Source organism: Camelus ferus, chromosome 18, assembly GCF_009834535.1.
Source record: "Camelus ferus isolate YT-003-E chromosome 18, BCGSAC_Cfer_1.0, whole genome shotgun sequence".
Taxonomy (NCBI): domain Eukaryota; kingdom Metazoa; phylum Chordata; class Mammalia; order Artiodactyla; family Camelidae; genus Camelus; species Camelus ferus.
This window is the reverse complement of record NC_045713.1, coordinates 31126962-31154131: the sequence shown is the minus strand read 5'-3', so window position 1 is coordinate 31154131 and position 27170 is coordinate 31126962. Positions and strand designations below refer to the sequence as shown.

Below are 27170 nucleotides of genomic sequence, written 5' to 3'. Positions count from 1 at the left end.
CTGACTGTGAATGAGGTGAGGGTGGGGACGTTGGGGAGTTTTGATCACAGAAAGGACATATTGTGACTTAGGTTTTAACCGAAGCATTCTGGGTTCTGTGCAGAGAAAAGACTGGTACAGAAAGGGTGGGAACTGCAGGTATGAAGGACAGAAAGCAGAGAATGCAATCATCCAGGTGAGGTGATGGAGGATGGGACCGGGAGGTACAGGAGAGATGGCAAGCAGGGAATCCATTCTAGAAATAATTTGAAGGCAGCCAACTGCATTAGTTGGCTGGTTGGTTGTGGATGTGAGAGAGAGGCATTTGACTGCCTCCAGAATATTCTTCAGCCATAAAAAGGAATGAAGTACAGATACATGCTACAACATGGTGAACCTCAAAAACATTTTGTTAGTGAAAGAAGCCAGACACAGAAGGCCACATATTGTATGATTTTATTTATATAAAATATGCAGAATAGGTAGATCCATAGAAACAGAAAGTAGGTTAGTAGTTGCCAGGGGTTAGGGGAAGGTGGAGAAAAGGAAGTGACCGCTTAAGGGGGTTGGGTTTTCTTACAAGGTGATAAAAATATTTTAGAGTTAGATAGAGGTGGTGGTTCCTTGACATTGTGCATGTACTAAAAGCCACTGCATTGTTTGCTTTAAATGCTTAATTTTGTGTTATGTGAAATTCATCTCAATAAACAAAAATAAAATTTTTTAATGACTCCAATGTCTTTGATCTGAAAACATGAAGAATGGGGCTGCCGTCAGTGAGATGGAAACTGTAGGAGGAACAAGGTTGAGAAGAAAATGTCTGTGTTCAGTTTTGAATGATTATGAACTTGGAGATGCCTATTGAACATCCAAGTGAGCCTGTCAAGCAGACAGATAGATGTGGATTTCCAGGAAGATGCTGGAAATATTGGGGCGTCTTCAGCATGTAGCTTATCTTTAGACTTGGAATTGATTGATACTAAGTTTCTGTTTCCTAGAAGCAGAAGTCAGAAATCAAAATTACCCTGTTACAGAAAAGTAAACAATCTCATGTATCACACATCCAAATTTGTGGAATGAAATTCATACCTTCTGCATTGGAACGGGTTGCAGCCCTTTAAACCCATCCAGGCGTGACTGATCAGGAGCCAGGCTGGGCTGGGCTCTGGCAGGGTGGAGGAAGGCTGCAGAGCTTCAGGCTTTCTCACCGCTTTTAGGCAGCACCTGGAAAACAACAGCCAATTTTCTGTCTTCAATAAAGATTTGTCTGTCATGCCCACTAGCTTTGTTTTCATCCTGCTGAGACTTGTCTGTTTAAAAGCCAGAAGGAACGCATCCGGTTTGTTAGACCGGCAAAACTTTGACAAACAAAGGGATGTAGCATTTAGAGCAATGGTCTTCCATTGGTGCGGGTCATGGGCAATTAACAACTGTCACCAATAAATAATAGTAAAAACTGACCATTAAGCCCTTCCTCTGTGCCCAGCACTCTGCTAAGAACTTTGCACTCATCATCTCATTCTGCCTTAATGCTAAGCATGTGTGGTAGATATTATTATTACTATCATCATTAGTCTCAGTTTTACATGTACAAACAAGCACAGAGAGGTTAAGTGATTTGCATGAGGTCACACAGCAAGTAAATCAAGGAGTAGGAGGAAAATTCAACATGTCTGACTCTAAGTCCCTGTGCTTTAGAAGAATAAAAGCAGGAAGTGTCAGAAGCCTCTCGTTCCAGCACTCTGCACTAAATGGCCAGAGGAGGTGTGTGGGTTCCCCAAACCAACAGGAGCCTCCTCGCCAGCCTTTAGGACAAGAATTGGTGCAAAACTGATGCCCAGGGTTTGCTGAATGAATGAATGATTGACTGAACAAGCACTCAAAAGAATGATTAACGTGCATCGCACTGCGCGGTGTTTAGTGATTAATGCAGCTGACTCTCCAGCTAGGCTGTGGACCACTTGAGAGGAGAGACCCTTTCTTGCATACTGTAACAACGAAGTGCAGCACGTTGAGGAATTTGACGGTGCAGGTTTGAGGGCGTGGGCTCTGCCGGCAGCTCACCCAGGCTCACATCATACTTCCTCTTCTGTGAGACCTTGAGCAAGCTATTCAACCTCTCTGTGCTTTGATTTCCTCATCTGGAAAACATATATAGTAATATAGTAATACCTACACTTTATAGATATTTATCAACATGAAATAAGTTAAGACCCTGGAAACAGTAGGTGCTTAATAAACACTACCTGTGTGTCTAGGGAGTCACAGAAGAAGAAGTCCCTGCTGTCCCCTGTAACCTAGAATAATAGGTACATACACTTACTAGGTTCCAAGGACCTTATATGCATCATTGCATTTAATCCTCATAACAATAATACGAGATGAGGACCATTATTACCCTATTTTCCTGATAGGAAGATTGAGGCTAAGCGAGATTAAGTAAGTTGCCAAGAGTCACAAAGCAAGTAAATGTAGATAAAGAGAAGGAATCAGTACATGCTTCATGAGGTAAGGGGCCAGGTCTGTTGTAGGGGAAAAACAGAAGCCATTCTAGGTATTTCAAACAGAGGGGACTTCATACAAGGAATTGATTACACTAACGAGCCAACAGCTGAGAAGCCCAGTAGGAGATGGTGAAGCAACCCTGGGCTGAGCAATAGTAGGAAGCTGCTCTCACCGCTTGGGCACAGGGAGGAGGTGGTGTCCCTCTCTGGGGCCATCCAAGAGGAGCCAGAAGCACAGCAGGGGCTGTCCAGCGAAGAGCTGAACCACGGAGGAGATGCAGCCTCTGCTGGAAAACACTCTCTGAAGTTGGGAAGGAGCCCTGGTTCCTCCCTTTGTCCCACCACCCAGTCTCCTGCTGGTGCCTCTTTTTGGCTCAACTTAGCTGGAAGCCAACTGTCCGGTAGCAGTGGCACCTGGGAAAGGCAGTTTGCAGAAGAACGTCAAGGAATGGATATAAGATCAAGGAAGCCAATGACCTGCATTATTTGTCTCATTTGTATTTGGAACCACAGCTTGGCACATAGAAGCCACTTCATACATAAGCAGGAAGGACAGGAGGGAGGATGAAGGGCGGGCAGATGCCAAACTCTGTGTTCTTAACCTGGAGGGAGCAACCTCAAATAATACAGAAGCCAGGAGGCTTACACAAAGGCATGGCATGAACCAACCGGCCCTAGGGAGTGGTGGGGGTTGGGGCGAGGTGGGAGCGCACACCCTGTCTAACTGGGGCAGCCCAACTAAGCTGCGGCCAATTTCTGCCAAGCAGGAGTGCGAGTTCAGTGTTGCCAGATCTGCTGACTTCGGGGGAGGAAACTGAAAGTCCTGGCTTTCATGTTAAATCTACCACTTTTTAAATGTTGGCAAAGAAATCAAATTCAGATGAGCTTGGGAAATCTTGTTGGGCCAGAAAGAAGCTTAACCAAGACTAATTAGGGTCATGATCATCTCAAGAAGACATGAACCCAGCCTCATTGGGCTCCTATTTACTTATCTCCAATAATTTTTAAGCATCCAAAACAAAGAATGAATGCGTGATCCTAGACCGAATCCTGAAACAGAAAAGGGACATTCGTGGAAAAACTAGTAAAATCTAAATAAAGCCTGGAGTTTAGTTAGTAGTCATGTGTCAATGTTGGTTTCTCAGTTTTATCAAAGGAATCACAATGACGAAAGATATTATCATGAGGGAAACTGGAGAAGGGCACTTGGGGACTTTCTGGACTATCTTTGTAACTTTTCTGTAAATCTAAAATTATTTCAAAATAAAATATTTTAAAATAATGAATGCACTTGAATGAAACAACTTAACTCTGTTTTTAAAGATCAATGAGATTGTAATAATTTAAAAAAAAAAAGGAGAGAGGAGAGAAAATTAAAAAGAATGAATTTGTCACCTTTAGAGGCAGCTATTGCATCAAATCCTTACCCTAAAAAAAAAAAAAAAAGTAGTAATTAGAGGGAAATCGTTTATTCTGCTCTATTCACCAAAGGAAAGGAGTTCTTTACAGAGGAATGCCAGCTCATAAATGCTGAAGGAAGGATTTCATTCGAATTTTGCAACCCTGAACGAAATCATTGACTCAGGCAGTGATCAGCAAAGGATGCTGAAACCACTGGGTGAAATGTTCAAGGAAGACTGGCCATTCACAAGGTACTAAATCAGCCCATTGAGCTGATTATACAAGAAGTAACATCACAATGGAGGGATCAGGTTGTCACCACCTGAACTCACTGATCAATCTTAGCTTCTCTCATGAGACAACCAGTCATGAGTTTTCTGGTGTGGCGCAACATAGGGTGCTCACAGCACCCCCAGGAAGAATTATCACCAAAAAAGTTTCGCTCAAATCTGACCAAACCTTTAGATCTGGCTTCTAGTTTACAGGAAATACAAGAGATTGAGGGATAAGTTAAAAACACCAGGAGGAAGCAATCAGACAAAGCCAAGAAAGTAGGGCATTTTACCAACAAGACAATGGATCTGGTTTCTTCAGTGACCTGGAAAAAAGGGAGGAGATGTGAAAGGAGAGGTGATTTTAGACTGAGAGGCTTAATGAGATGTGATCACAGGTTGAGGATCTTGACTAGGTCCTGGTTTGAAGCAAATGTAAAGACATTTGGGGGGCAATTGGGGAAATATAGATATGGAGAATCTGATGATCCTATGGATTTGGGGTTCATTTCGTTGGGTGTTACGTGTATTGTTGTTACCCAGTCCAAACTCATTCTGGTCATTGCATGACAGGCCATAAATCTGGAGACGAGGTGTTGGGGCAAGGAATAATGACTTTATTGGGAAAGCCGGCAGCCCGAGAAGGTGGCAGACTAATGCCCTGGAGAATCGTCTTTCCCAAGTCAGAATTCAGGCTCCTTTCTCACTAAGAAGGATAGGTGGTGTGGTTGGTTGTTGCAAACTTCTTGGTGTTAGAATCCTTTGTTCTTGCAGCTGTCCACATCTGTCAGGTCATGGTGTCCCTGCAAACCTTCAACAAGATACGTTATTTTCTCTTCTGCACCTTTTTATCTTTATAAGAATAGGAAAGTGTTACACTCTTACAGGTCAGAGCCTTGAGAATAGGCTCTCCTGTATATTTCAGGCTACAGGCAACGTTCTTTCACAAAAGGTGCAGAACCAGCAAGACTAAGGCCAGGAAACAGAGCACAGGGTTAGAGACAAAGGAACAGATCTAATGCGGAGTCAGATTTGTTCTTCCCTTTTACATTGTGGGTAAGTAAAGTTGTATTTCTTTTTTTTAAAAAGATACTGAAGTATTTAGGGTTGAAATGTCATGTTGACTCTAAATACTTTAAACTACTTCAGCCAAAAACAGAAAAAAGAGATGAAGAAAATACAGCAAATGTTCGCAATTGTTGTATCTAGGAGATGTTCATTGTATGATTCTCTCTATTTTTCTACATGTTTGAAAATATTAATAATAAAGAACCAAGGACAAATGCTGGCTAAACAAACACTCATTAATTCCACAAAAATTTACTGAGCACCTATACTGTGTGCCAGACACTGATCTAGGCATTGGTGCTATGGTAATTGATTTTTTTTAAGTCCTTGCCCCCTGGAATGACAACCAGTTGAAGAAGGAAGACAATCAAGGAACCAAACAGGTAAAATGGAAAAAATTGGGTGGAAAGAAAAAAAAAAGGACAAGAAGAATGTCTGTATGTGATGGATCCTGCTATTTAATGTGGGATAATCAAGGAAGACCTCTCTGAGGGGTTGACATTTAAGCAGAGACCTAAGAGAAATGAGAAAAATTGCTCCTGAGAGACCTGGTAAAAGAGCAAGAGTTTAAAAGAGAAGAAACAGACTCACAGACATAGAAAACAAACGTATGGTTATCAGGGGCAGAAGAGGGTGGGAAGGGACAAACTGGGAGTTCGAGATTTGCAGATACTAACTAGTATATATAAAACAGATAAACAACAAGTTTCTTCTGTATAGCACTGGGAACTATATTCAATATCTAACCTAGAATGAAAAAGAATATGAAAAGAAATATATGTATGTATATGTATGACCAAAAAATTAGGCTGTACACCAGAAATTGATGTAACATTGTAACTGACTATACTTCAGTTTTTTTTTTAAATGGGAGAAAAAAAGAAACTAAAGCAGAGCAACTGGCAAGAGCAAAGGCCCTGAAGGAAGAGCTACTTGAATACCCCCAGAAGCAAGAAAGGGGCCAATGAAGGTCACGTGGAAGAAAAGGGGGAAGAATGGTAGGAAATGAGCTCAGAGAAGTAGTAAACGGGATGGAGAGATGCAGATGATGGGGAAACTTACAGGCTGTTTCAGCTCTTATTCTGAGCAAGATGGAAAACATTTGATTTTACTTAGTTTTTTAAAAATTATTTTAATGGAAATTTCTAAACATACAAAAGTAGAGAGAAGAGTATAATGAACACTCAAGTACTCATCTCGCAGCATCAACATGATCAATTCATGACCAATTTTTTTCATCTTTATCTCTCGTGCCACCCTAATGGATTATTTTGAAACAAATCCCAGACATCTTGTCATTTCACCTCTAAATATTTTTGTCTACAGGCAGACCTCGGAGAGGTTGCAGGTTCAGTACCAGATTACCACGATAAAGTGAATATTACAATAAGGCGAGTCATAAATTTTTTGTTTCTCAGTGCATATAAAAAACATGTTTATACTTTACTGTAGTCTATTCAGTGTGCAATAGCACTTTGTCTGAAAAAACAAGGTACATACCTTAATTTAAAAACACTTTGTTGCTAAAGAATACTAACCATCATTTGAGCCTTCAGTGAGTTGTAGTATTTACACTGAAGATCACAGATAACTGATCACAGATCACCACAACAAAGATAATCATAATGAAAAGTTTGAAATATTGCAAGAATTACCAAAACACAACACAGAGACTTGAAGTAAGCAAATGCTGTTGGAAAAAACGATGCTGATAGAATTGCTTGATGTAGAGTTGCCACAAACCTTCAATTAATTTTTTTAAATGCAATTTCTTTAAAGCAAAATAAAGTGGAAGTGTAATACAGTGAGGTTTGCCTTCATACCTTTAAAATATAATGTCTTTTTTAGAAAACTCACAACAAAACCATTTTACACCTAAAAATTTAACAATAACTCCTAAATATCACAAACCATTTAGTGTTCAAATGCCTTAACTGTCTTATGGATAATTTTCAGAGTTTGTATGAATTAGCATCGAAATAACATTCATGAGTTGCCACTGTAGAAGCAGCTCTTAAGTCTCTTAGTCTCGAGTAATCTCCTCAGTCTCTATTGGTTTCTTTCAATCTGTTGAAGAAACTGGGTCATTTGTCCTATAGAGTTTCCACCACCTCAGTTTCGCTGGTTACGTCTCCAGCGGTGTCATTTAACATGTTCCTCTGTTCCCTGGATTTCTTGTAAGTTGGTGGTTGTATCTAGAGACCTAATCAGACAGGTTTTTTGTTTATTTGGTCTTAGGGTTTTTTTTTTAGCAAGAATACTTCATAGATGATATTGGGTACTTGCATCACGAGTACATAAAGTTTGATTGTCCATCTTGTGATATAAGCAGCCACAAATGATCTTTGCCTCAATTCACTAATTCATTAGAAGTTTGAAAGTGTTGACATTTTAGTTTTTCCTTCTTTTACTAGCTGTATAATGTATATTCCAGCTAGTAAAAGAATATATATATATTATATATATATTATATATATATATATATAATATATATATACACCCTGTATAGAGCAGGCACAATAAATGCTTGGCTCTTTCCTTTCATTTAAACATTTTCAAAATAATGAATTGGTTCCCTAGTCTATTTGTTCGCTAGTGCCACATAACAAATCACCACATTTAGTGACTTGAAACAACACACATTTATTGTCTCACAGTTTCTGTGAGTCAGGAATCCCAGCATGGTTTAGCTGAGTCCTCTGCTGCAGGATTTCTCATGAGGCTGCCATCAAGGTGTTGGTTGGGGCTGTGGTCTCACCAAGAGGCTCAGCTGGGGAAAGACTTGCTTCTGAGCTCACATCCATGGTTGGGAAGGGGATTACCCCAGGGTGTTAACACTAGGAGAGGAACTTTTGGGGTCATCTTAGAGTCATCCTGACACATCTAGCATCCTCCAAAGGTGACTGCTAAGTTTCATTGTTTTGTTTGTTTAGTATAACTTGGATTACTTTTTAAGCATCTTTTTAAAATTATTTTGGTGATTGGGGAGGTAACTAGGCTTTTATTTATTTATTTAATTTTAATGGAGGTGCTGGGGATTGAACCCAGGGCTTCATGCATGCTAAGCTCACACTCTACCACTGAGCTATACCCTTGCCCTGACTTGGATTATTAAAGGATAAGAGGATTATTCTGTCAACTGTATGGAGACTATATGCCAAGGGAGCAAGAATGAAAGCAAACTGACCTGCTGCCTGCACCCCCATAACCTCACTGTTTGCAACTTCCATATTAAACCTTTCGATATGACCCAAACCTCCTAAGTGAAGTAAAAAGACAAGAAATAGGCATGGAGGAAACAATGGGAGATGGATTTGATCATCAGATATGCAACCAGTGGAAATCTGTGTGTCTCCATTTCCTCCCTGTAAAATGAGGGTAACAGTATTCACCTCACTGGGCTTTTGTGAGTTAATGTATATAAAATGTTTAGAGCAGGTGCTACATAAGTAGAAGGGGTTGCTGCTGCTATTTTATTGTTGTTGAAATGATTATCGTTACTTCTATGATTACACTCTAATTTTTGCTGACTTCTCTAAGGCCGTCTGGCCAGTCTTGGGCTGTAGGCCCATGCTACCTGGTAAGGTTTCCTCTTTCAGCAGACTGAGCCAAATGAAAGTCTCTCCATTTTAATCCCCAGCATGAATGAGTGATTCAGGTCACTTCAGCAGCAATTAAATAGCTTCACAAGTGAATCTGACTCATTAAAACCCAACTGACTGGGAGAACTTGGTCTTAAACTAAACTCAGCCTTTTCTATCCTTTTAAAAAGTATGAACACTGTTTATTAGGGTTTTTTAAGTTTTCAATTACGTAAGTTGTATATGAATATACTACTTTTTAAAAAAGTAACATAGCTAAAGATAATATTTTCTTTGACTACCCTCATATGTAAGAAGGTTAGGGTGTTTAAAAGTCTGCAGGCTGCAACCTGACCTTTCTCAAGTTTCCTCCTTCTCATTATAAGGTAACCACAGTTAACAATTTGATATGTAGCCTTCTAGAACACTGTCTCTGCATTTACATAAGCTTATATGTGCTCATTAAAATGCATTATATTGTTTTATACAGTTTTTTATGTAAATAATGTTATTTTGCAGGCATTGTTCTGCAACTTGCTTAAATAGCTTCAAAAGTGAATATGATTCATTAAACACCAGGTTGTCTAGGAAGACTTGATCCTGAATTTTCTCACACCCCACAGCCAATCCCCTGACAAATTATGTTAGCTATCCCTGAAAAATATATCCAGAATCTAACCACTTCTCACCACCTCCATAGCTCTCACCCTGGTCTCTGCCCCCTTGCCACCCTGTGGTCCATTCTCAACAGTTCTTACAGTCTTTTCAACTTTCAGTCAGTTATACCCAAAAGAATTGAAAACAGGGACTTAAATAAATATTTGTACACCCATGTTCATTGCAGCATTGTTTACAATAGCCAAAAGGTGGAAACAAGCCAAATGTCCATCAGTGGATGAATGGAGAAATAAAATATACATATGGTGGAATATTATTCAGCCTTTAAAAAGAAGAAAATTCTGACATATACACATACGGTGGAATATTATTCAGCCTTTAAAAAGAAGAAAATTCTGTCACGTGCTACAGCATGAATGAGTCTTAAAGACATGAAATAAGCCAGACACAAAAAGGCAAACATTGCAGGATTCCACTTCAGTGAAGTACCTAGAGTGGTCAAATTCATAGAGACAAAGAGTGGAATATTGACTACCAGGGGCTGGGAGGAGAGGAGCCTGGGTGGTTTTTGTTTAATGGATACTGAATTTCAGTTTGGGAAGATGGGAAAGATCGAGGTGGTGGTGATGGTTGAACAACGACATGAATGTACTTAATGTACGACATGAATGTACCCTTTCAAATGGTTAAAATGGCTTACATTATTATATATATTTTATCACAATAAAAATCATTAAAACTTTTTGGTCAGGTTATATCATCTCAGTCCTTCTAAAGGCCCTCCACTTCACTGTCTTAAGACCAAAGTCCCTACATTGCCCTACAAGGCCCTGCCTCGTGTTTTGTTTTCACATTCTACATGAGTTTTTGGATTCTCTTCTCCAGATACACTGGGGCACTTACTGCTCTTCAAAATCTCCAGGCACGCTGTGCCTCAGGGCCTTTGCACTTGCTTTTCCTCTGCCTGGTACATTCTTCTCCCAGGTATCGGCAGGGCTGCCTTCCTCAAAATAGGCTGACCATCTCATTTAAAATTCTACTGCCATCCCATCCCCTTTGGCCTGCATTCTTTTTCTCCCCAGCAGTTATGCCATCTAAAAGTTTCTTTGTCTTATTTACTGTCTGTCTTCCCTCACTGGAATGTAAGAAGGTTAGGATGTTTAAAAGTCTGCAAGCTGCAACCTGACCTTTCTCAAGGTTCCCAAATGCAACTGAAAACCTCAGTACCAAAATTGCAAAGTTTGTTCCCAGATCTTCATTTTTCTCAGGTCAGAGCTCCAGGAGCTGATTAAATTTTTCATCTACGCAAAGCAAGGAGAGAAAAATGGAAAGGTATGTGTTCCGAGTGACCAGGTGAGCCCTGAGCGCCAGCCTGGCTGTGCCTTGTGTAATCTGGGCTCTGTGGTTGGATTTCTGGGAATAAAATGAAATCTGCGAGGCTTGGCAGTGGCTGAAGGCTTTTGTGGCAGACTGGCCAGGTGAAGGGGAGGACCAAGCAGAGGTGGCCCTGGTGCTGGGAGCAGAGGCTCCACACTCAATTGTCTGTGGGGCATCAGCACACAGGCAGGTGGGTGTGGAGGCACTGGGCACCTGGGAGTGGGAATCACCAGGGGTCAGGGCTCCTTCCACAGCCATTCAGCTCCAGGCCACCCAGACCAAGCAGGAACAGAAGCCCCATTGTCGCCAGGCCTCTTGACTGCTTATTTTCCAGAGAATCAGGAAGTTGATTTTTATGAGCTATTTTCTGACTTTTAAACACTGCTTCAAAATTTTTAAAAATACCATGTGATCTAACAAAACATGTTTGAAAACTGGATCTCCCCCACGCCCCATCCCACATCCCACTCCAGGGCTACCAGTTTACAACTCTGCAGTTTAGCAAAAGCATTTACGAACATGGACTTTGGTTCCAGAGAGACCTGGCTTTGTAGCTATTTAGGCAAAGTTCCTTGACACCTGCAAGTCTGTTTCGTTTTCTGTAAAATGGGAACAAAAGTAAAACCTACCTCATAAGATTTTTTTGGAGGATAAAGGAGACTTAGCAAGGTGCCTGCAAATAGTACCACAGTTCATAGCAGTAGCAATAGTAGTAATGGGGGGAGGGCAGCAAAGGGCGAACACTAGGGAGAGAAAGAGGAATAACAAAAATGCACGCAGGGTGTAAACTGGTGTGTTGTGGTCAGAGGCAGAGGGACACCCAAGTTCACTGTGGCCTGGGGGAATGAGACTGAAGATCCAGGGATCCACTTTTGATCAATGGACCAGATGAGGATTCCGCCAACCAAACCAGAGACCCAGCACCCAGGGCCTCCAGACCTGCAGGTGGCACTGCATCTCAAAGAGGCTCTCTATCTCAGGGGGTAGCACAGGCCCCAGGCCAGGGCTTTCCGTTCTGTACTTAAGCACAGAATTTGTCTGTTTGAGCCTAAGGGTAGGACTCTACAGCTGTGCTTGTGGTGGTTTATCTTCTTAGTTTGGGACCTGACATTCCAGACGTCAAGATTCTGTAACTATCCCTCCTGACTTGCTTCTTTTGTAGTCTGGATAAAATTTTCACTAGAATTACTTTGGAGTCTTTGGTTGCAAGCAACAGATACCCTAACCCAAGATGACTTAGCAAAAAGGAAATGCATAGGAAATGCACCTGTAAGGCCAGGTGGGTAGGACTAGCTTCAGGTATGGCTTGATGTGGGTCAAATGATGAAACAGGACTTAATTTCCTCTCTGTCAGCTCTCTGGGTGGGATTCATTCTTATGCAATCTCTTCCCAGATGCAGCTCCACATCTGAACAATTCCGAAGGAGGTGGGACCCGCCCCACCCCCTACCCCCAAGAGCTCAAAGAAAAAGTCTCTTTGTAGAATTTCACTGATTCTAGTTATCTTGAGTTGGATCATGTTCCCTCCTTTCAACCAATCAATATCCCAAGATGAATATAATGTGTGATTTCTAGGCCAGGGCAGAATCAACCCTGAATGAGATGGTGATACCCGGAATCAGCACCACCAGGATCAAAATACGGACTAGGGGTAAAGAAGGGGTGACCCCAGAGCTAAACCACAAGCAGTTACCTGAAGTAGAATGAACAGATGCTCCGTGACCGTCTCCTCTTGGAGGGGGTAGCTGAGGCCGAGGGAAGGGGAAGGTCACTGAGAAAGCAAAGGTGAGGGTGAGGGAATTCAGAGGTCGGGTGAGAGGTAGGGAAATCAGTTGCAGAAGCCTGTTCCTATGCAAACTCCCTGGAGACCTCACCTCAGCTGGAGGACAGTCTGCCTGAGGGGGTGTGGACGTGATGGGCGCGGTTGTACAGGTGTGCGTGATGTGTACCGATGCACCGCGGGGCAGGATGGAGTGTTGTACACGGCATGTACTGCGCGGGGCGGGGTGGGGAGGGGGAAGTGGTCTGTCTAGGGGACACGAGAATGAGGGGGTCTATGTGTACAAATCTGTGGCACTTGTTCGACGTGCGGAGGGAGAATGCGGGGTGTGTGCGCGCGGGGTGCGGGTGGGCGTGCTCGGCAGACGTGGACGTGGAAGAGGGTACCTGGTAGCGTGCGGGACCGGAACTTGTTTCCGGGGAGACTGAGAAAGACGGGCGGCGAGGAGCCGGGCGGCTGCTGTGGCCCGGCCGTCGGCGCCGCCAAGCCCCGCCCGCAGCGCTGCCCGGCTTCCCCGCCCCGCCGCCCGCTCCCTCCCCGTCCCGGTCGCCGCGCGCTCGCGGCCCCGCCGCCACAGCCCGCCTGGCCGCCGCCGCCGCCGCCGCCGCCGCGACCTCCGCAGCGCTGCAGCCGCCGCCAGCCGCGCGCATCCCGAGCCGCCGCGGGAAGCAGGTATGACAGCGACGCCGGGCGAGCGCAGGGCCACCCAGGCGCCCGCCCCGCCGCAGGTTCCCACCGGAGGGCGCTCGGCGGTGGCGCTGGCGGCTCTGAGGGGACCGGGCTTCGCGCGCAGGGGGACCACCGTGTGGGGGCGGGGAAGCCCCCGAATGCGAGCCGAGGGCTCAGGCGAGTGCGCTGCGCGTCTGTTCGCAGAGAGGGCCGGGTGCGATATCGTTTGGGAGGGTGACAACAGCGACATCCGAGAGCGCGGGCTACCAGACAGGCACCGGGACGCACAACGCTTCGCTGAAATTAGGGTCTCCTTGGTTGGTGTCCCCCTTCTACAGAGAGGAAAACTGAGTCAGAAGCTGGAGAAGCTTCCCTAGGTCCCAGGGACAAGTTGCTGAGTCCAGATTTGAACCCAGGGAATCTGACCCCAGAGCCCACCTCTTAGACTCCTCCGCCAGCCAGCCTCTGGGGAGCAGGGGGGTGTTTTCACTGAGTGTCCACCTTGGGGCGGTGCTGGGGAGAAGGCCACACCCGAAGGTCCTGCTCTCTGTCCCCCCAAGGAGCGTATGTCGGAGACTTATCACTTGGGTGGGCTGGAGCAGGGGCTGGGGGCGGGAGTTGCGAACAGAAAGTGTGCAGCGGGGAGCCAGATCTTGCACTCTAACGTGGAGGGAGAAACAGGCACGGAGGAGTTTAGGGAGGAAAGCAGCCGACATCTCCCCCAGCCCACCTCTACCAGAGAGTAAGGGCAGAACAGCCCAGGCCAGCGTTTGTCCCTGACAGCCGAGCCCCAGAGAGTCGATGAGGAGCCTGTGTGAACACTGCTCAGGCCTGAGCATCCCTGTGGCCCCACATGACAGCCACCAGTGACCCAACCTACCTACCCACTGAACAGTCTGATTCTAGGAGGAATACACAGATCCATTCTCATCTGTCTATATCCTTCCACCCTCTGCCCTTCCTACTCTGCAAAGGTAACCGCCTTCATAATTTGGGGTGTTCCTTCTAGACCTTACCTACACCCATGTAGTCATATACACGTGTACCCACAGAAAGTATGTAAGCTGCATAGTCATGTTGTGGGTGGATGTTTAATAGAAATGGTATAATCCATCCACATCATTCTGCAACTTGCCCCCCCCACCCCCTCCAGTTATCATTTCCTGGAAAGTTATTTGTGTTGCTGCATATAAATCTAGGTTATTTATTTTAGCTGCTGCACAGTTTTCCACCATGGGTTTGCCTACTGATGGGCATTTAGGTCATAAAAATTAGGGAACTGTTTTCTATTTCAGCCTCTTCTGTAAACTGACATCTCTGGGTTAAGAAAGATTTCTTTGCACTTTGTCCCAAACTAACTTCACAGAATCTGAATTTGGGGGACCAGGCCCCCCCTCCATTCTCCATCATGCATGCATGGGCACAAGGTGCCCACGCATGCTCAGGTGCACATATGCACGCTTCTATCCTGTCTATCTGTGAACAAGGACGAACACTACATCCCTTTATCTGCAGTCTCTGCTGAGCCTAAAGTCCTGGGATTGAGCCAGGCCACAAGCTCTGCCTGTCCAGGCCCCAGTGGGGAGAATTCCCACAAGGGGCCGTGTCCAGAGGCTCCCTCTAGATACCCTCAATGCTGTCTCCACCCTCCAATAGGACACAGAAGGAGTTAGGAACCATGCCTAACACACTGAAGTGTCCAGGGTCCCATTTGTGTACCACAAACTTTCCAGGACCAGGCTTTGCCGTGAGAGGGTGCTTGCTCTAGAACGTGGGCCAGGAGCATCCAAAGTTTGGTGGAAGGCCTGATGACAGCCAGTTGGGGAAAAGTTGGAATCAGAGCCGCTTGCGTTACAGTCCCAGCTCTACCTCTTCCCAGCTTGGGCAATAATTCCCTTCCTCCGGCTGAGCCACAGTTTCACATCAGTAACATGGGGATGATGACAGTGGCAACCTCCCAAAAGTGTTGAGTGGGTCAGTGGGATGATGAAACCAAATGCTTAGATCATTGTCAGCACTCAGAAAGCAGGGGGGTCTTGTCTCGGACAGAGGAGACCCAGAGATGGCCTCAGGCTGGGGGTGACGCTCAGGACCACCATTTGGGACCTCGTTCACATCCCAGGGGCAGGTCAGGGACTCCCAGTGCTGTGTGGGACTGAGGATGAGATTTCTGCTTGTGAGAGCCAAGCTCAGCTCACAGTGGGGTCCAGAAGTATCATGGCACCTACAAAGGACCTACTGTGCACCTGACCCTGAGCTAAGATGCAGAAATGAACTGAGCTGAGATCCCCAGCTTTGAGACACAGGAGACAGCAGAAGTCACAAAGTGGACCTGTGTGCAGCTTTTGTAAGGCCCTCGCTCCATTTTATTTTATTTTATTTATTTTAATTTATTTTATTGAAGTATAGTCAGTTTACTATGTGTCATTTTCTGGTGTAATAGCATGATGTTTCAGTCATACATGTACATACATATATTTGTTTTCATATTCCTTTTTTGTTATAGGTTGCTACAAAATAGTAAATACAGTTCCCTGTGCTATACAGTGGAAACTTGTTTATCACCCATGCTCCTTTTTTAAATTTTAGCTTTCTCCCAAGATTTTAAAAAGTGGGCAATGTCACGTAAAACTTCATTATTTCTGGGTCCTCTGGAGAAAAGAGGATCAGAAAAGCTGACAACTCTGGCCTCATCATTCAGCTGCCCCCTGGGATGGGGCAGGCCCCCTGGGATGACACAGTCCCCACCTGGCCCAGCCCTCACTCCTAAAGAGCAGCATAATATAAAAGTTAATGACACAGACTCCACGCAAGCTTCTGCCACCCAGCTCTGGCACGGATTAGCTGTGTGGTCTAAAGCAAATGATTTAACGTTTTTGTGTTTGGGTTTCCTTGTATGGAAAATGGGGATAATAAGTAGCACTCGCTTCAAAGGGTTATTTCAGGCGTTAAATGAATCAACAAACCTAAACCTCTCACAGCAGCGCCTGGTATATGGACTATACAAAGTGTTGATGATGCTGTTGCTGATGGTGTATAAGCTGCCGGGTCCTGGTAACTGCAATTTATATTCCAAATTGTACTCCATATAAAATGCTGCGGAAACACAAGTGAAGGAGGAAAGAAGGAAGGAAAGTAACACTTTGAGCACCTTCTTTAGAGAAGGTGCTGCAATCCTGGATGTTTTTTCTGCTCGAGGGCAAGAAGAGGGCAACATTGCAAGGAAAGTGACAAAAAGGAGGGGACTTCTAAGGTGGGTTTTGAAGGATGAATAGGAGTTTCTCTGGAGCAATAGAGTAAGAAAGACATGTCAACACAGAGGAAACAGCCTTTCCAAAGGCCTGGGGGGGCATGACCAGATGAAACAGTGGTCAAATGTGACTTCAGGTAAAGTGTCGCAGAGTGTGGGGAGAGGCAGGAGGACTGGGGAGCCAGAAAAGGACCTTGAGATCATGATGGGACTTGTGGCAGGAAAGGGGATGAATGTATTTCTCTTTTTTTTGAGGGGATGGTAATTGGGTTTATTTGTTTAGTTTTTAATGGAGGTACTGGTATATGGAATCCAGGATTTCGTGCATGCTGAGCACACACTCTACCACTGAGCTATACCCTCCCCCCATTTCTTGTGTATCTACTGTGTACAGATGCTCTTATAATCACCACCCTTGTCATCCTCATAATGCCATGGGAATCAGGTTTTTGGTCCCCCACTTACTGATGAGTTAGACACTCAGGAAGGGTAAGCCACTTGCTCAAAAGCTCACACAGTATGTCAATGGCAGAACTGGAATCAGACCCCCCGATCTGTCTGATTCTGAAGCCTGTGCACCCTCTCTGAGCCTCAGTTTTCTTGCTGTAAAGTGGAGATAGTATTAGAAGAACCTACTGCATGGGCTTGGCGTGAGGACCAGGTGAGAGTGCACACACGGCCCTCCGCACAGTACCCGGCACGGAGCGGTTGCTGTTGTTTTGATTGAATGAGACCTGTGCTCCTCCAGGCCTCTCACCCTAACTCACACCACTGCCCAGCCTGAAATGGGGGTCCCCAGGGAGTGACTGTCCTGGGACCAGTGGGTCTCAAGGTGTGGTCCCTGAATCAGCATCACCCAGAGCCTTTTTCAAAATACAGATTCTCAGACCCTACCCAGACCTACTGAATCAGGGGGTGGGCCCAGCAAACTGGAATTTAACAAGCCCCCCAGGTCAGAATCACTGGCCTAGAGGAAGATGTCAAATGAAATCCTCTCTGGCCACTTGAGTCTATCTCCCACTAGAAGAGTGGGTGCATGGTGAGAATTCTGTCCTCCCAAAGGCCAAAGCTGGAGGAGATGTCCTAAAACAAACGTACGTTCCCCTCCGCACAGGAGGCTGGAAAGAACCGCTTCTTTACCGATAGGAAAGTTGCCCAGGGGGCCTAGTGGGGCTTTTATTCTTTAGAACTGGCTCTCCTTCCTAGGTTCACTGCCTCCAGTGGGCCCACCTTAATGACCTGGTGCAAGATTTGTCTTTCAAAGGAGCTGTTTCCTAGTAAGGGTGCCCCAGGCGACGAGGACGTGTCCCCACCTCCTGATAAAAGCCTATGATTCGGGACTGTGTGCCTGGGGGCCCTTGTGGACAGGCTTTGAGAACACGTGAGCAGTAGAAAAATGATCCCAAACTCCTCAGTGAGGAACATTAAGGAGGCCCCAGGTGAAGTGATAAGGAGTTAAGCCCAGCTTGGGGACAGTCATATTTTGCAGAGGACCTCCAATTGAGAAGCAGGCCCCACTCCGTGCGTCTTCTTCAAAGCACTGACTAGGAATGGGGCAGTGGAACAGTGGAAGCTCCTGAGTGGAATCATGGGCCTTGCTTCAAAGATAAGAGTTGCTGGGCGAGGGGCTGGATATAGCTCGGTGGTAGAGAGCATACTTAGCATGGGTCCTGGGTTCAACCCCAAGTCCCTCTGTTAAAAATATAATAAAAATAATTTTTTTAATTAAAAAAAATGATAATAGTTGCTAAGTCTGGGGAAAGGTATAACTCAGTGGTAGAGTGTGTGCTTAGCATGCACGAGGTCTTGGGTTCAATCCCCAGTATCTCCATTTAAAATAAATAAATAAATCTAATTACCCACCCCCACAAACAAACAAACAAACAAAAACTGAAAAAAAAGATTCTGTCTACCTAAAAATTAATATTTTCTGCGTGACCAAAACAAACAAAACTCTGTAAGCCCAGGCATGTCAAATAAGTAAACGTATTTGCCATTTTTATGACAAAGAGAGCTGTTGTGAATTAAAGACCAACTACCTGATCCAAAAAAGAAAAAAGAAAAAAAAGGAAAAAAAAGCAAAGGGCATAATTCAGCTATTTACATAAAAAGGAATACAAATTGAAATTCAAACACGTAAAAAGATGCTCACCTCTTTTTTTATCTGTTTGGAAACAGAAATGCACAACAAAACCACACTGATTCTGTTTTCTACCTGCCAGATCTCTGGGTAACACTGAGGCTGGTGGAGGAACCAGGACTCTCAACTCCAGTGATGGGAGCTCGAATCCGGACAGCCTCAGGGGGAGTTAAGAAAACTCAATATTTAAGATGCCTGTACAAAAGGAGGGGGTAGGTATAGCTCAGCGGTACAGCGCATGCGTAGCGTGCACGAGGTCCTGGGTTCAATCTCCAGCACCTCCATTAAATAAATAGTAAGATGCCCTAATAAGATGCCCATACCTTATGTCTCTGCTGCTCCCCCTCTAGGAATTTATCCAGTGGATTTCCTACCACTGGGCACATCATGTTAGAACAAAGATAGTCAGCGTTGTGTGGGAGTAAATGATTTGGAAACTATCTAAACATCCATCAGAAGGGAACTGAGTCCTGTACGTGTCGAGACAGCCACACAAGAGAATATGATGCAGCCGTTCAAAACAAAGCAGTGGCTCCTCTAGAGTAAGTGTGAAACCATCTCCCAGTTGTATAATTAAAAGAAAAATGCAAGGTATGGAACAGTGTATAATATTCTATACCACCTGTGCGTGTGTTTTTAAAAGGGACTCCATGTGTCCATATATGTATATATTTGCACATGCAGATTAAAATCTGGAGGACACCCTGGAAGCCGGTGATACTGGTTGACTTTGGGGAGAGAAACTGATAGGTGAAAAGGAGACTTACTTTTCTTTTCATCCAAGTTGGTATTCTTGAGATGTTTCTTCCCTCGTACATTGTTATAGTTTTCTTAGAAAATCTAGCCACATGTATCTTCTTTCTCCTTATTTAAAACAAGCATGACACTGGAGATAAGGTTAATTCCCCCTTTGAATACTGCCCAAATTATATAATTTGCTTTCAATAAAAAAAGAATTAATTATTTTAAGTAGGGCCTTTATCACAAAAGAACAAATATTGTATGATTCCACTTATGTGGAACCTAGGAAAGGCAAATTCAGAGAGACAGTGGAATAGAGGTTACCAGGGGCTGAGGGGGAGGGTGAATGGGGAGTTAGTGTTTAATGGGTACAGAGTTGCATTCTGTTTGGGATGATGAAAAACTTCTGAAGATGGATAGCGGTGACGGTTGTACAATGTGAAAGTACTTAATGTCACTGAAGGGTACGCCTAAAAATGGTTAAAATGGTAAATTTTATGTTGTATCTTTTGCCACTGTGAAAAAATTTAGAGATGACTCAAAAAAAAAAAAACCAAAAAAAAAAACCAGTAGGGGCTTTGATATCAGTTGGCTTGAGTTCTGGTCCTTGATGCCACCATTCCTTAGCTGTTGTGAACTTGATCAAGTGTGTGTACTTCTTTGAGCCTCAGTTTTCTCACCTGCAAAGTGGGGCTGTCAGAGAGCACCTGGTGCACAGGAATCCTGCAGGGACTGAATGACTTTATCCATACAAAGTGCTTGCTCTGCATCTCTGGAACCATTGTAGGAAGTCAGGTTTAGGAGAATAGAAAGGCCATTGGACCAAATATTAAGACCAGCAGATTCAGGTGGAGGGATTTTATATAGAGAGAGTTTATGCCAGCACCGTCTATATTTTTATATCGACTTTGTACTTGCAAAAAAAAAATTTTTTTAATCCATTTCTGTAATGTAAAATTCCAGAATGTAGAGTCAGACAAAATCATCTTGGCTTGTGGGAATCTACCAAAGATGCAGCAATTCTTAACCTGTGGCCTCCTAACCTACAAGAGATCCGAATCCTGGCTCTGCCACTGATTAGCTGTGTGACCTTGAGCAAGTTACTTACCCTCTCTGTGCTTCGGTTTTCTCATCTGTAAACTGGAGGTGATAATAATTCTCACCTAATTAGGGATGTCATGAAGATTAAAGGTGCCAAGTGCTTAGAGCAGACCCTGCCCCACAGTAAGTCCTAAGTAAATGTTAAGAAGATAAATAAACTTGAAAGAAGCCCGAAAGTCGTAGCACTTTTGTTTTGAAAAAAGGGATTTATTTTTTGCACTGAGGAAATGGAGTCCTAGCGAAGATACAGTCATGGGGCTGAGCTGAATCTGGAGAGGTTCCTTGGGATGGGTTGGGGAGGCCAAGATAAGATAAGATAAGATAAGGGGAGCACAGGTGATGAGGGGTGGGGCAGTAAGAGGCTCCAAGGGGCTCAGGGATTTTCCCAGGGGGCCCCACAGTGATAACAACAGAACCCAGATTCAGCCTTAGCTTTCTCCTCCCCAGTGCCTCCCTGCCAGGGAGAGTCTGGAGAATCAGAGGACTAGGGAGTCGGGGGCCCTATGACAAACACGGCCCTTTCCTTGCAGACCTCTGGGACAACCCAGGCAGCCTTGCTTCCTCCTGTTGTGTCGGGGAGCTCACTCCCAAGCCGAGGTCAGGAAGGAAGGCTAAGACCTGAGGAGCCTGGCACATCCTCCGTCAGGAGGGGCACTGAACCGGCTCTATTAAGCAGGAGCTGGATTGCAACCTCCCAGAACAAGCTAATTCCTGAAATTCCACTCTCACCTGGGTCTGTGTGTGGAGTTTGTTGATTTTCCTGGTTGAAAGGACCCACCCCCCAACCCCAGGAGGGATCATCTTTGTCCTTTGTCAGTGGTTGGTTCCGCAGTGGGGAGTTGGACAGAGGCTTTGGTTGGTGAGAGAGACCACAAAGAACCCGCGGGGTCTGAGGCTGTGGACCTTAGAAGGACTGTTTTAGAGACCGAGGGGGATGTAAAACGCTTAGACGTGTGCTGGGCACATGTCAGTTCCTTCCCAATGGAAGGAGGGGCCAGTTACTGGGTCTGGGGAGTCCTGGGTTCCTGCAGGCTGCTTGGAGAGACCATTGTTCTCCTCAGAGTGTTACTGCCAAGGTTTAAGTGTTAACACCTGCTAGACTCCTTAATTCTCTTCTTTGGACACTCCGTTTATGAACGGTTAAGAGTTTGGGGGTCAGACAGGCTGGCGCTGGAGCTCAGCTCTTTGTGACCTTGCGCTTAGGTTAACCTCTAAGCCCCAGCCCTGGCCTGTGGATTAGGGGACAATGGTACCTCCTGCAGGAGCGTTAAGTGAGCAAGCCCCTGAGCCCTGTGGCCGGCAGGTAATCGACACCCCTCTCCCATTCACCAGCCCCACCCACCCTTCTGACTGCTCTGATTTACTCCAGATATGCTGCTTCAAGAAGGGATGAGGGTGGGGCAGTGGGAGGAGAGTCCTGGGCTGAACACACTGAAACACCTGTAGAATTCAGGGAAAGTTGAAAGATCGGAATCAGTCTGGGTGTGTGTGTCGAGGGAGGGGTGACAGTCAAGAGGAGGAGGGTGGACTGGTTGGTTGCAACTTGCTGGCTGTTGGAGCAGGAGCCGTCTGGTCCTCACCCCTCCCTGACCCTCCTGCCACCAGCTGACAGTGGGTGGCAGCCTGGTCATGGGACGACCCACCCATTGGGCAGATCTGCCCCGACCCCAGATGGCAGAACCTGGAGGAGCAAGGCGGGAGAAGCGGTGGTCAGACACATTTCCCAGCTTTGGGGAATATTTGGGGAGTGTTTCCTGCGGGCTTTAAACTTCTAGAGGGTCAGATTTTGTCTGTTCTGTTCACTGCGTCACTGCTGCAGCCCCATCTCCCCTTAGATGCTCAGTGAATATTGGTTGAGTGAATGAATGACAGATGGGTAGATGGATGGATAGGTGGATGGATGAGTGCCAGCAGTGGGCTAGGTACTGGAGATACAGCGGTGAACAAGCCATGTCTCCCAGCCCCCAGGAGACTCCTTGGCCCGCCCCCACCTCACCCCTTGACCCCCTCTGCATCCTCACTCCCCCTCCTGAGCTCCCCCAGTGGCCCACCAATGGCTGGGCCTAAGTTAGGTGGGGCTGTGTTCCTGTTGGATCTTAGGATCTAGTTGACTAAAAACCCACCCTGCAACCCCTCCCTGCCGTCAGACAGCTCCAAAAAGCCTCTCACTCACTCCAGGAGGTGTGGCCCGTCTGGGAACCATGTCGTTTTGCTTGCCTTGTGCACAGTGATGAACCGACTTCAGTTTCTCCCAACACAAGATGTCGTTTGTCAGATAAATGTTGATGGGGTCCATTTGGCTTTCTCCTCTACAGTAGTAATTACAAAATAGGCAGCATTTTTCAGTGTACACTGCATGCCGGGCACATACGTTATTTCATGGAATTCGTTCAGCTACCGTAAAAGTACAAACACTTTGCCTCACTTGATGCTTGGAGCAACCAAGCTTTCTTGCTGCACAATCTCACTGTATATTTCCAGCAGTCCAGTGAAACAGGTGATGTAACTGTCTGCATTTTGCAGATAAGAAAACAGGCTCAGAGAGGTTAAGTAACTTACCCAAGGTCACATGGAGGCTAGCAAATGGTGGGGCTAGGATTCAACCTCAAGCAGTCTGACCACAGAGCTCACTGCCCCCCCCCCCCGCCTCTCCTCAGCTTCCAAATGTCATCTGAGAGGTGAGTGTGAAGGAGGAATGGAAATTTTTACTCTGTGACAATGGCTCTTGAAGCCCTTGCTTTACCAGCAGCCAAGTATAAGGTTTCAACTGTTCCCTCCTCGAGGAACGACCCTGGGTCACTGTGCAGGTGGAGGAAATCCTAATCTCCCTGACCCAGAGGGCAGGCCAGCGCCCAGCTTGCAGGTGGCTGTGATTCTTAGGGCAGCAGTCCCTGATTGGGCACCAGATTCTCAGCCTCCAAATCTTCCTGGAGGCCTGGGAGATTGCCCTCCCAGGGGCTTAGGAAGCCCACCGAGGCCAGGCTTCCTTCCCAGGGACTTGATTCCAAAGCCTGGGCCCATGGCCCAGAAAAGCCAAGCTGCATTTCAGAGGTTGGCAGGAAATGGAGACTTAGCTGGAAACAAGAGCGGCCAACAGAGGAAAATGTCACCCTTTTTTCCTTCTCTTGTCTCTGATTCATGCCTTTGACCCAGTGTTTGAAGAGGAGGGTGTTTGTTTAATAAACTGCAAAGCAGTGGTACACTCTCTGGAGGTCTAGGGCACAGGGACCCCCCCTGACTCAATACCTATAGAGCGCTAACCATAGAGGATGCACATGAACAATGTTTCACCTGTGTTGCCTCATTTAGTCTGCACAATAACCCTGTCCAGTAGGTACATCATGGTCATCACCACCATCGTCATCACTCCCCATCATCATCATCATCACCACCATCATCCCCATCATTACCATCATCTCCTTCACCATCACCACCAGCAGCAACATCATAGTTACCTACATGTCTCCCCAGACTCAAGGCCCAACCCGCAGACAGGGAAACAGACCTAGAGGACATGACACATTAATCCCCTAGAAAGATGAGTTGGGCTCTAAAGTCTGAAAGACGCAAATCTGATTCCTGGCTCTGATCCCTTCTGTCTGCGTGACTTTGGGCAAGTGACCTAACCTCTCTGAACCTCCAAGTCCTCATCTGTAAAATGGGGATAATCATAATTCCCGCCTCATAGGGTTGTGATGAGGGTCACACAAACTGGTACATGTACAGTGCTGGTACAGGGCCTGACTCAAGTCATAACAGCAAAACGAAACACCAGAAAACAGTCTGGCAAGGGCAGCAGTAGTTACAGGGGGGAGGTTGGGGCATTTGGCTGGGAGTTCCTAGCAACCCTGGATGGCAAGGGGCAGGTGTTGCCCAGCGTGAGAACGGGTGCTGGAGGGCTAGCACAGGGCAGCTTGAGGGCAGGACTGGAGAGAACACTCAAGGGCCCTTCTTTCCTTCCAAGGAGGCAGGGTGTGGAGGGAGAGAAGTGCTTTCACCTGGAGCAGGGTTGAGGGGTCAAAGCTCGAGCTGCAGTCCATCCAGTCCGAGAGAGATCGAGGATCAGGATCCTTTTCCAAGCTGGGCGGAGAAGGTCCCAGGAAGAGCCAGCTGCTCCCTGCTCCTGAGCCCAGACCCCCACCATCCATGGTGGCATTGCCTTCTAGGCTCTCCTCCCTTTGTGTTAAATTGTTTCTGAACAGCAATAATGGTGGGCACCCATGGCCAATCCTATGCCAGGCAACGCTGAGCATCTCGCCTCCAGCCTCCAGCTCAACAAGCCCAGGGGTGTCATTCGCACGGAATACATCGTGAACAATGCCCCCTAGAGTTGTGCAGTGCACAACCTGCACAGTCATACGGGGCTGCTCTGCTAGCCTCCTTCTTCCCGGAGTGGGTACAGAATCCATCTTGGGTGCCTCAAGCCTGGCTGCAGCTCAAGGTGGAGAAGGTTGAGTGGTGTCTGGATGCCAATCAGGATGCAGAGAGCCCAGGTTTGCTACCCAAGACTGTCCTGGAGAAGGTTGTGTCTGGACATTGTATTGATTGGTGATGGTGATGGATTGTTGAGAGGCAATATAGCAAAGTGGTTATGAGAGGATCCTCTGGAGTCAGGTCTCTTCTACTCCTTTCACTCTGTGACTTTAAGAAAATCACCTGACCTCTCTGTGCCTTGGTTTCCTCATCTAAAAAATGGGTATATAATAATATACATGGGTATATTCGAGGCCTCCCTCACTTGGGGAGTGAGAAGGAAAGAGAGGATGCAGGTAAAGCTCCAAGAACACTGTGCACCCCACAGTTAAATGGCCAGTACCCGTTAAAGGTCAACAGCATCGCCAGCCAGGGAGGTGGGGTTCAGAGTTGCCCACTGGAAGGCAGCTCCCTGAAATCCTGCCAGGGTGGTGAAGGATTCAGGGCTTAATCTGAAGTCTTTGGCCCAGAGCCAGACCAAGTCAATACTTGATTGGCCTTGTCAACATAACCTTTTCATAATCAAGTGCTGCTTTTCGGAGACTGTGTAGGAGAGATTGTGGAGATTGTGTGGGTAAATACCGGGAAGGAGAGAGCCTGCAGTCCAGGCCCTCAATTCATTCCTCCAACCCAGGGGTTAGCAAACTAAGGCCCGAAGGCCAGTTACGACCCACCACCTGTTTTTGTGCAACCCATGAGCTAAGAATGGTTTTGGTGTAGTTGAAAAAAAAATTCAAGAGAAAAAGAAGGTTCTGTGACACGTACAAATTTCACAAAGTTCAAAATTCAGTGCTTATAATTACAGTATTATTGAAACACAGGCATGCTTGGTCATAAAGCATGACTAGCTGCTTTCACACTATGGTGGTGGCGTTGAGTAGCTGCGACAGAGATCCTATGACCCGAAAAGGCTGAACTATCACTGTCTGGCCCTCTACTGAGAACGTCTGCCGATCCCTGCTCCAGCCAGCCTGTGGTTCCCAGACTCTGCTGCCCGTTGGAATTACCTGGGGACACGCCAGACCAAGTAAATCAGACCGTCGGGGAGTGGGGCGGGAGCCAGGGACCAGTATTTTAAAGGTCTGCAGGTGATTCTATTCTGCAGCCAGATTTGGGAACTTCTCTCCCAGCCCTTCTTGAGTCCCCACTGGGTGCCTCTAGCCATGCCTGGGAGGGCTGTCCCAAGCTCAGAAAGCTTGCCCAGAGATGCGGCGCCTTTGGGCCTGTATGCTGGTTCCCATAGGATCGACTTCGTGTGACCACACAGTCATTTTTCTATTTCTTTATTTTAAAAACTTTTTTATGTTTGTATATATGTGTGTATATATATATATTTTTTTTATTTTGAGTTATAGTCATTTTACAATGTTGTGTCAAATTCCAGTGTAGAGCACAATTTTTCAGTTATATATGAACATACACATATTCATTGTCACATTTTTTTTCACTGTGAGCTACCACAAGATCTTGTATATATTTCCCTGTGCTATACAGTATAATCTTGTTTATCTATTCTGCATATGCCTGTCAGTATCTACAGATTTTGAACTCCTAGTCTATCCCTTCCCGCCCCCACCCTCGGCAACAACAAGTTTGTATTCTATGTCTATGAGTCTGTTTCTGTTTTATATTTATGTTTTTTTTAGATTCCACTATTTTTTAAATTTTTATTTAAAAAATATTTTCACAAATCCTTGTGTCAAGGGCTGACTTTCAATAGATCGCAGTGAGGGAGCTCCTCTGCTATGTACGAAACCCGAAGTAATTTTTACTCTGGGTTTCCAGATTCTCTTGAAACACTGGAAGATCTGGCCATCCTGGAGTCAACATTTCCAAGTGGCAGGAATCAGCTGCATCTGACCTGGCTTCACTTTTTTTTTTTTTTTAACATCACCTGCTTGGTGCCTAGAAGCATTTGAGTTTGAGACTCTTGCAAGGATCTCTAGGCCAGCGTGTCCTGTATGTTAACATATACACAAGTTGCTGGCATCTTGGTAAGTGCAGATTCTGATTCAGTAAGTAAGTGGAGCCCGAATATTGTATCTCTAAGAAGCTTCTAGACGATGCTGGTACTTGAAGAAGGCTGTAGACTGCAGGCCTTGGTTCTCAAACTTCAGTGTGGCCTGGAACGTCCTGCAGGGGTCTATGAAAACCCAGATTGCTTGTTCAAACCCAGAGTTTCTGATACAGGAGGTCCTGGGGTGGGGCCTGAGGAT

At 45.7% G+C, this 27170-nt stretch overlaps 2 protein-coding genes across 2 annotated transcripts in view; one reads left to right on the top strand and one right to left on the bottom strand.

The window, feature by feature from the left end:
• Positions 1-498: 498 nt before the first annotated feature.
• On the bottom strand, positions 499-13499 carry LOC116657657. Its single transcript, XM_032461070.1, has 4 exons — positions 12967-13499; positions 12494-12571; positions 1069-1203; positions 499-973 (listed from the first exon to the last, which is right to left on the bottom strand). The coding sequence occupies exons 1-4, from the start codon at positions 13497-13499 to the stop codon at positions 937-939; spliced, it is 783 nt and encodes a 260-aa protein (XP_032316961.1). The 3' UTR covers positions 499-936.
• The window catches only part of SCNN1B (sodium channel epithelial 1 subunit beta), a 55523-nt gene continuing 41546 nt past the window's right edge, over positions 13194-27170 (top strand). Inside the window, 1 exon segment of the mRNA XM_032460876.1 lies at positions 13194-13252. The gene's annotated coding sequence lies outside the window, so the exon portion shown is untranslated.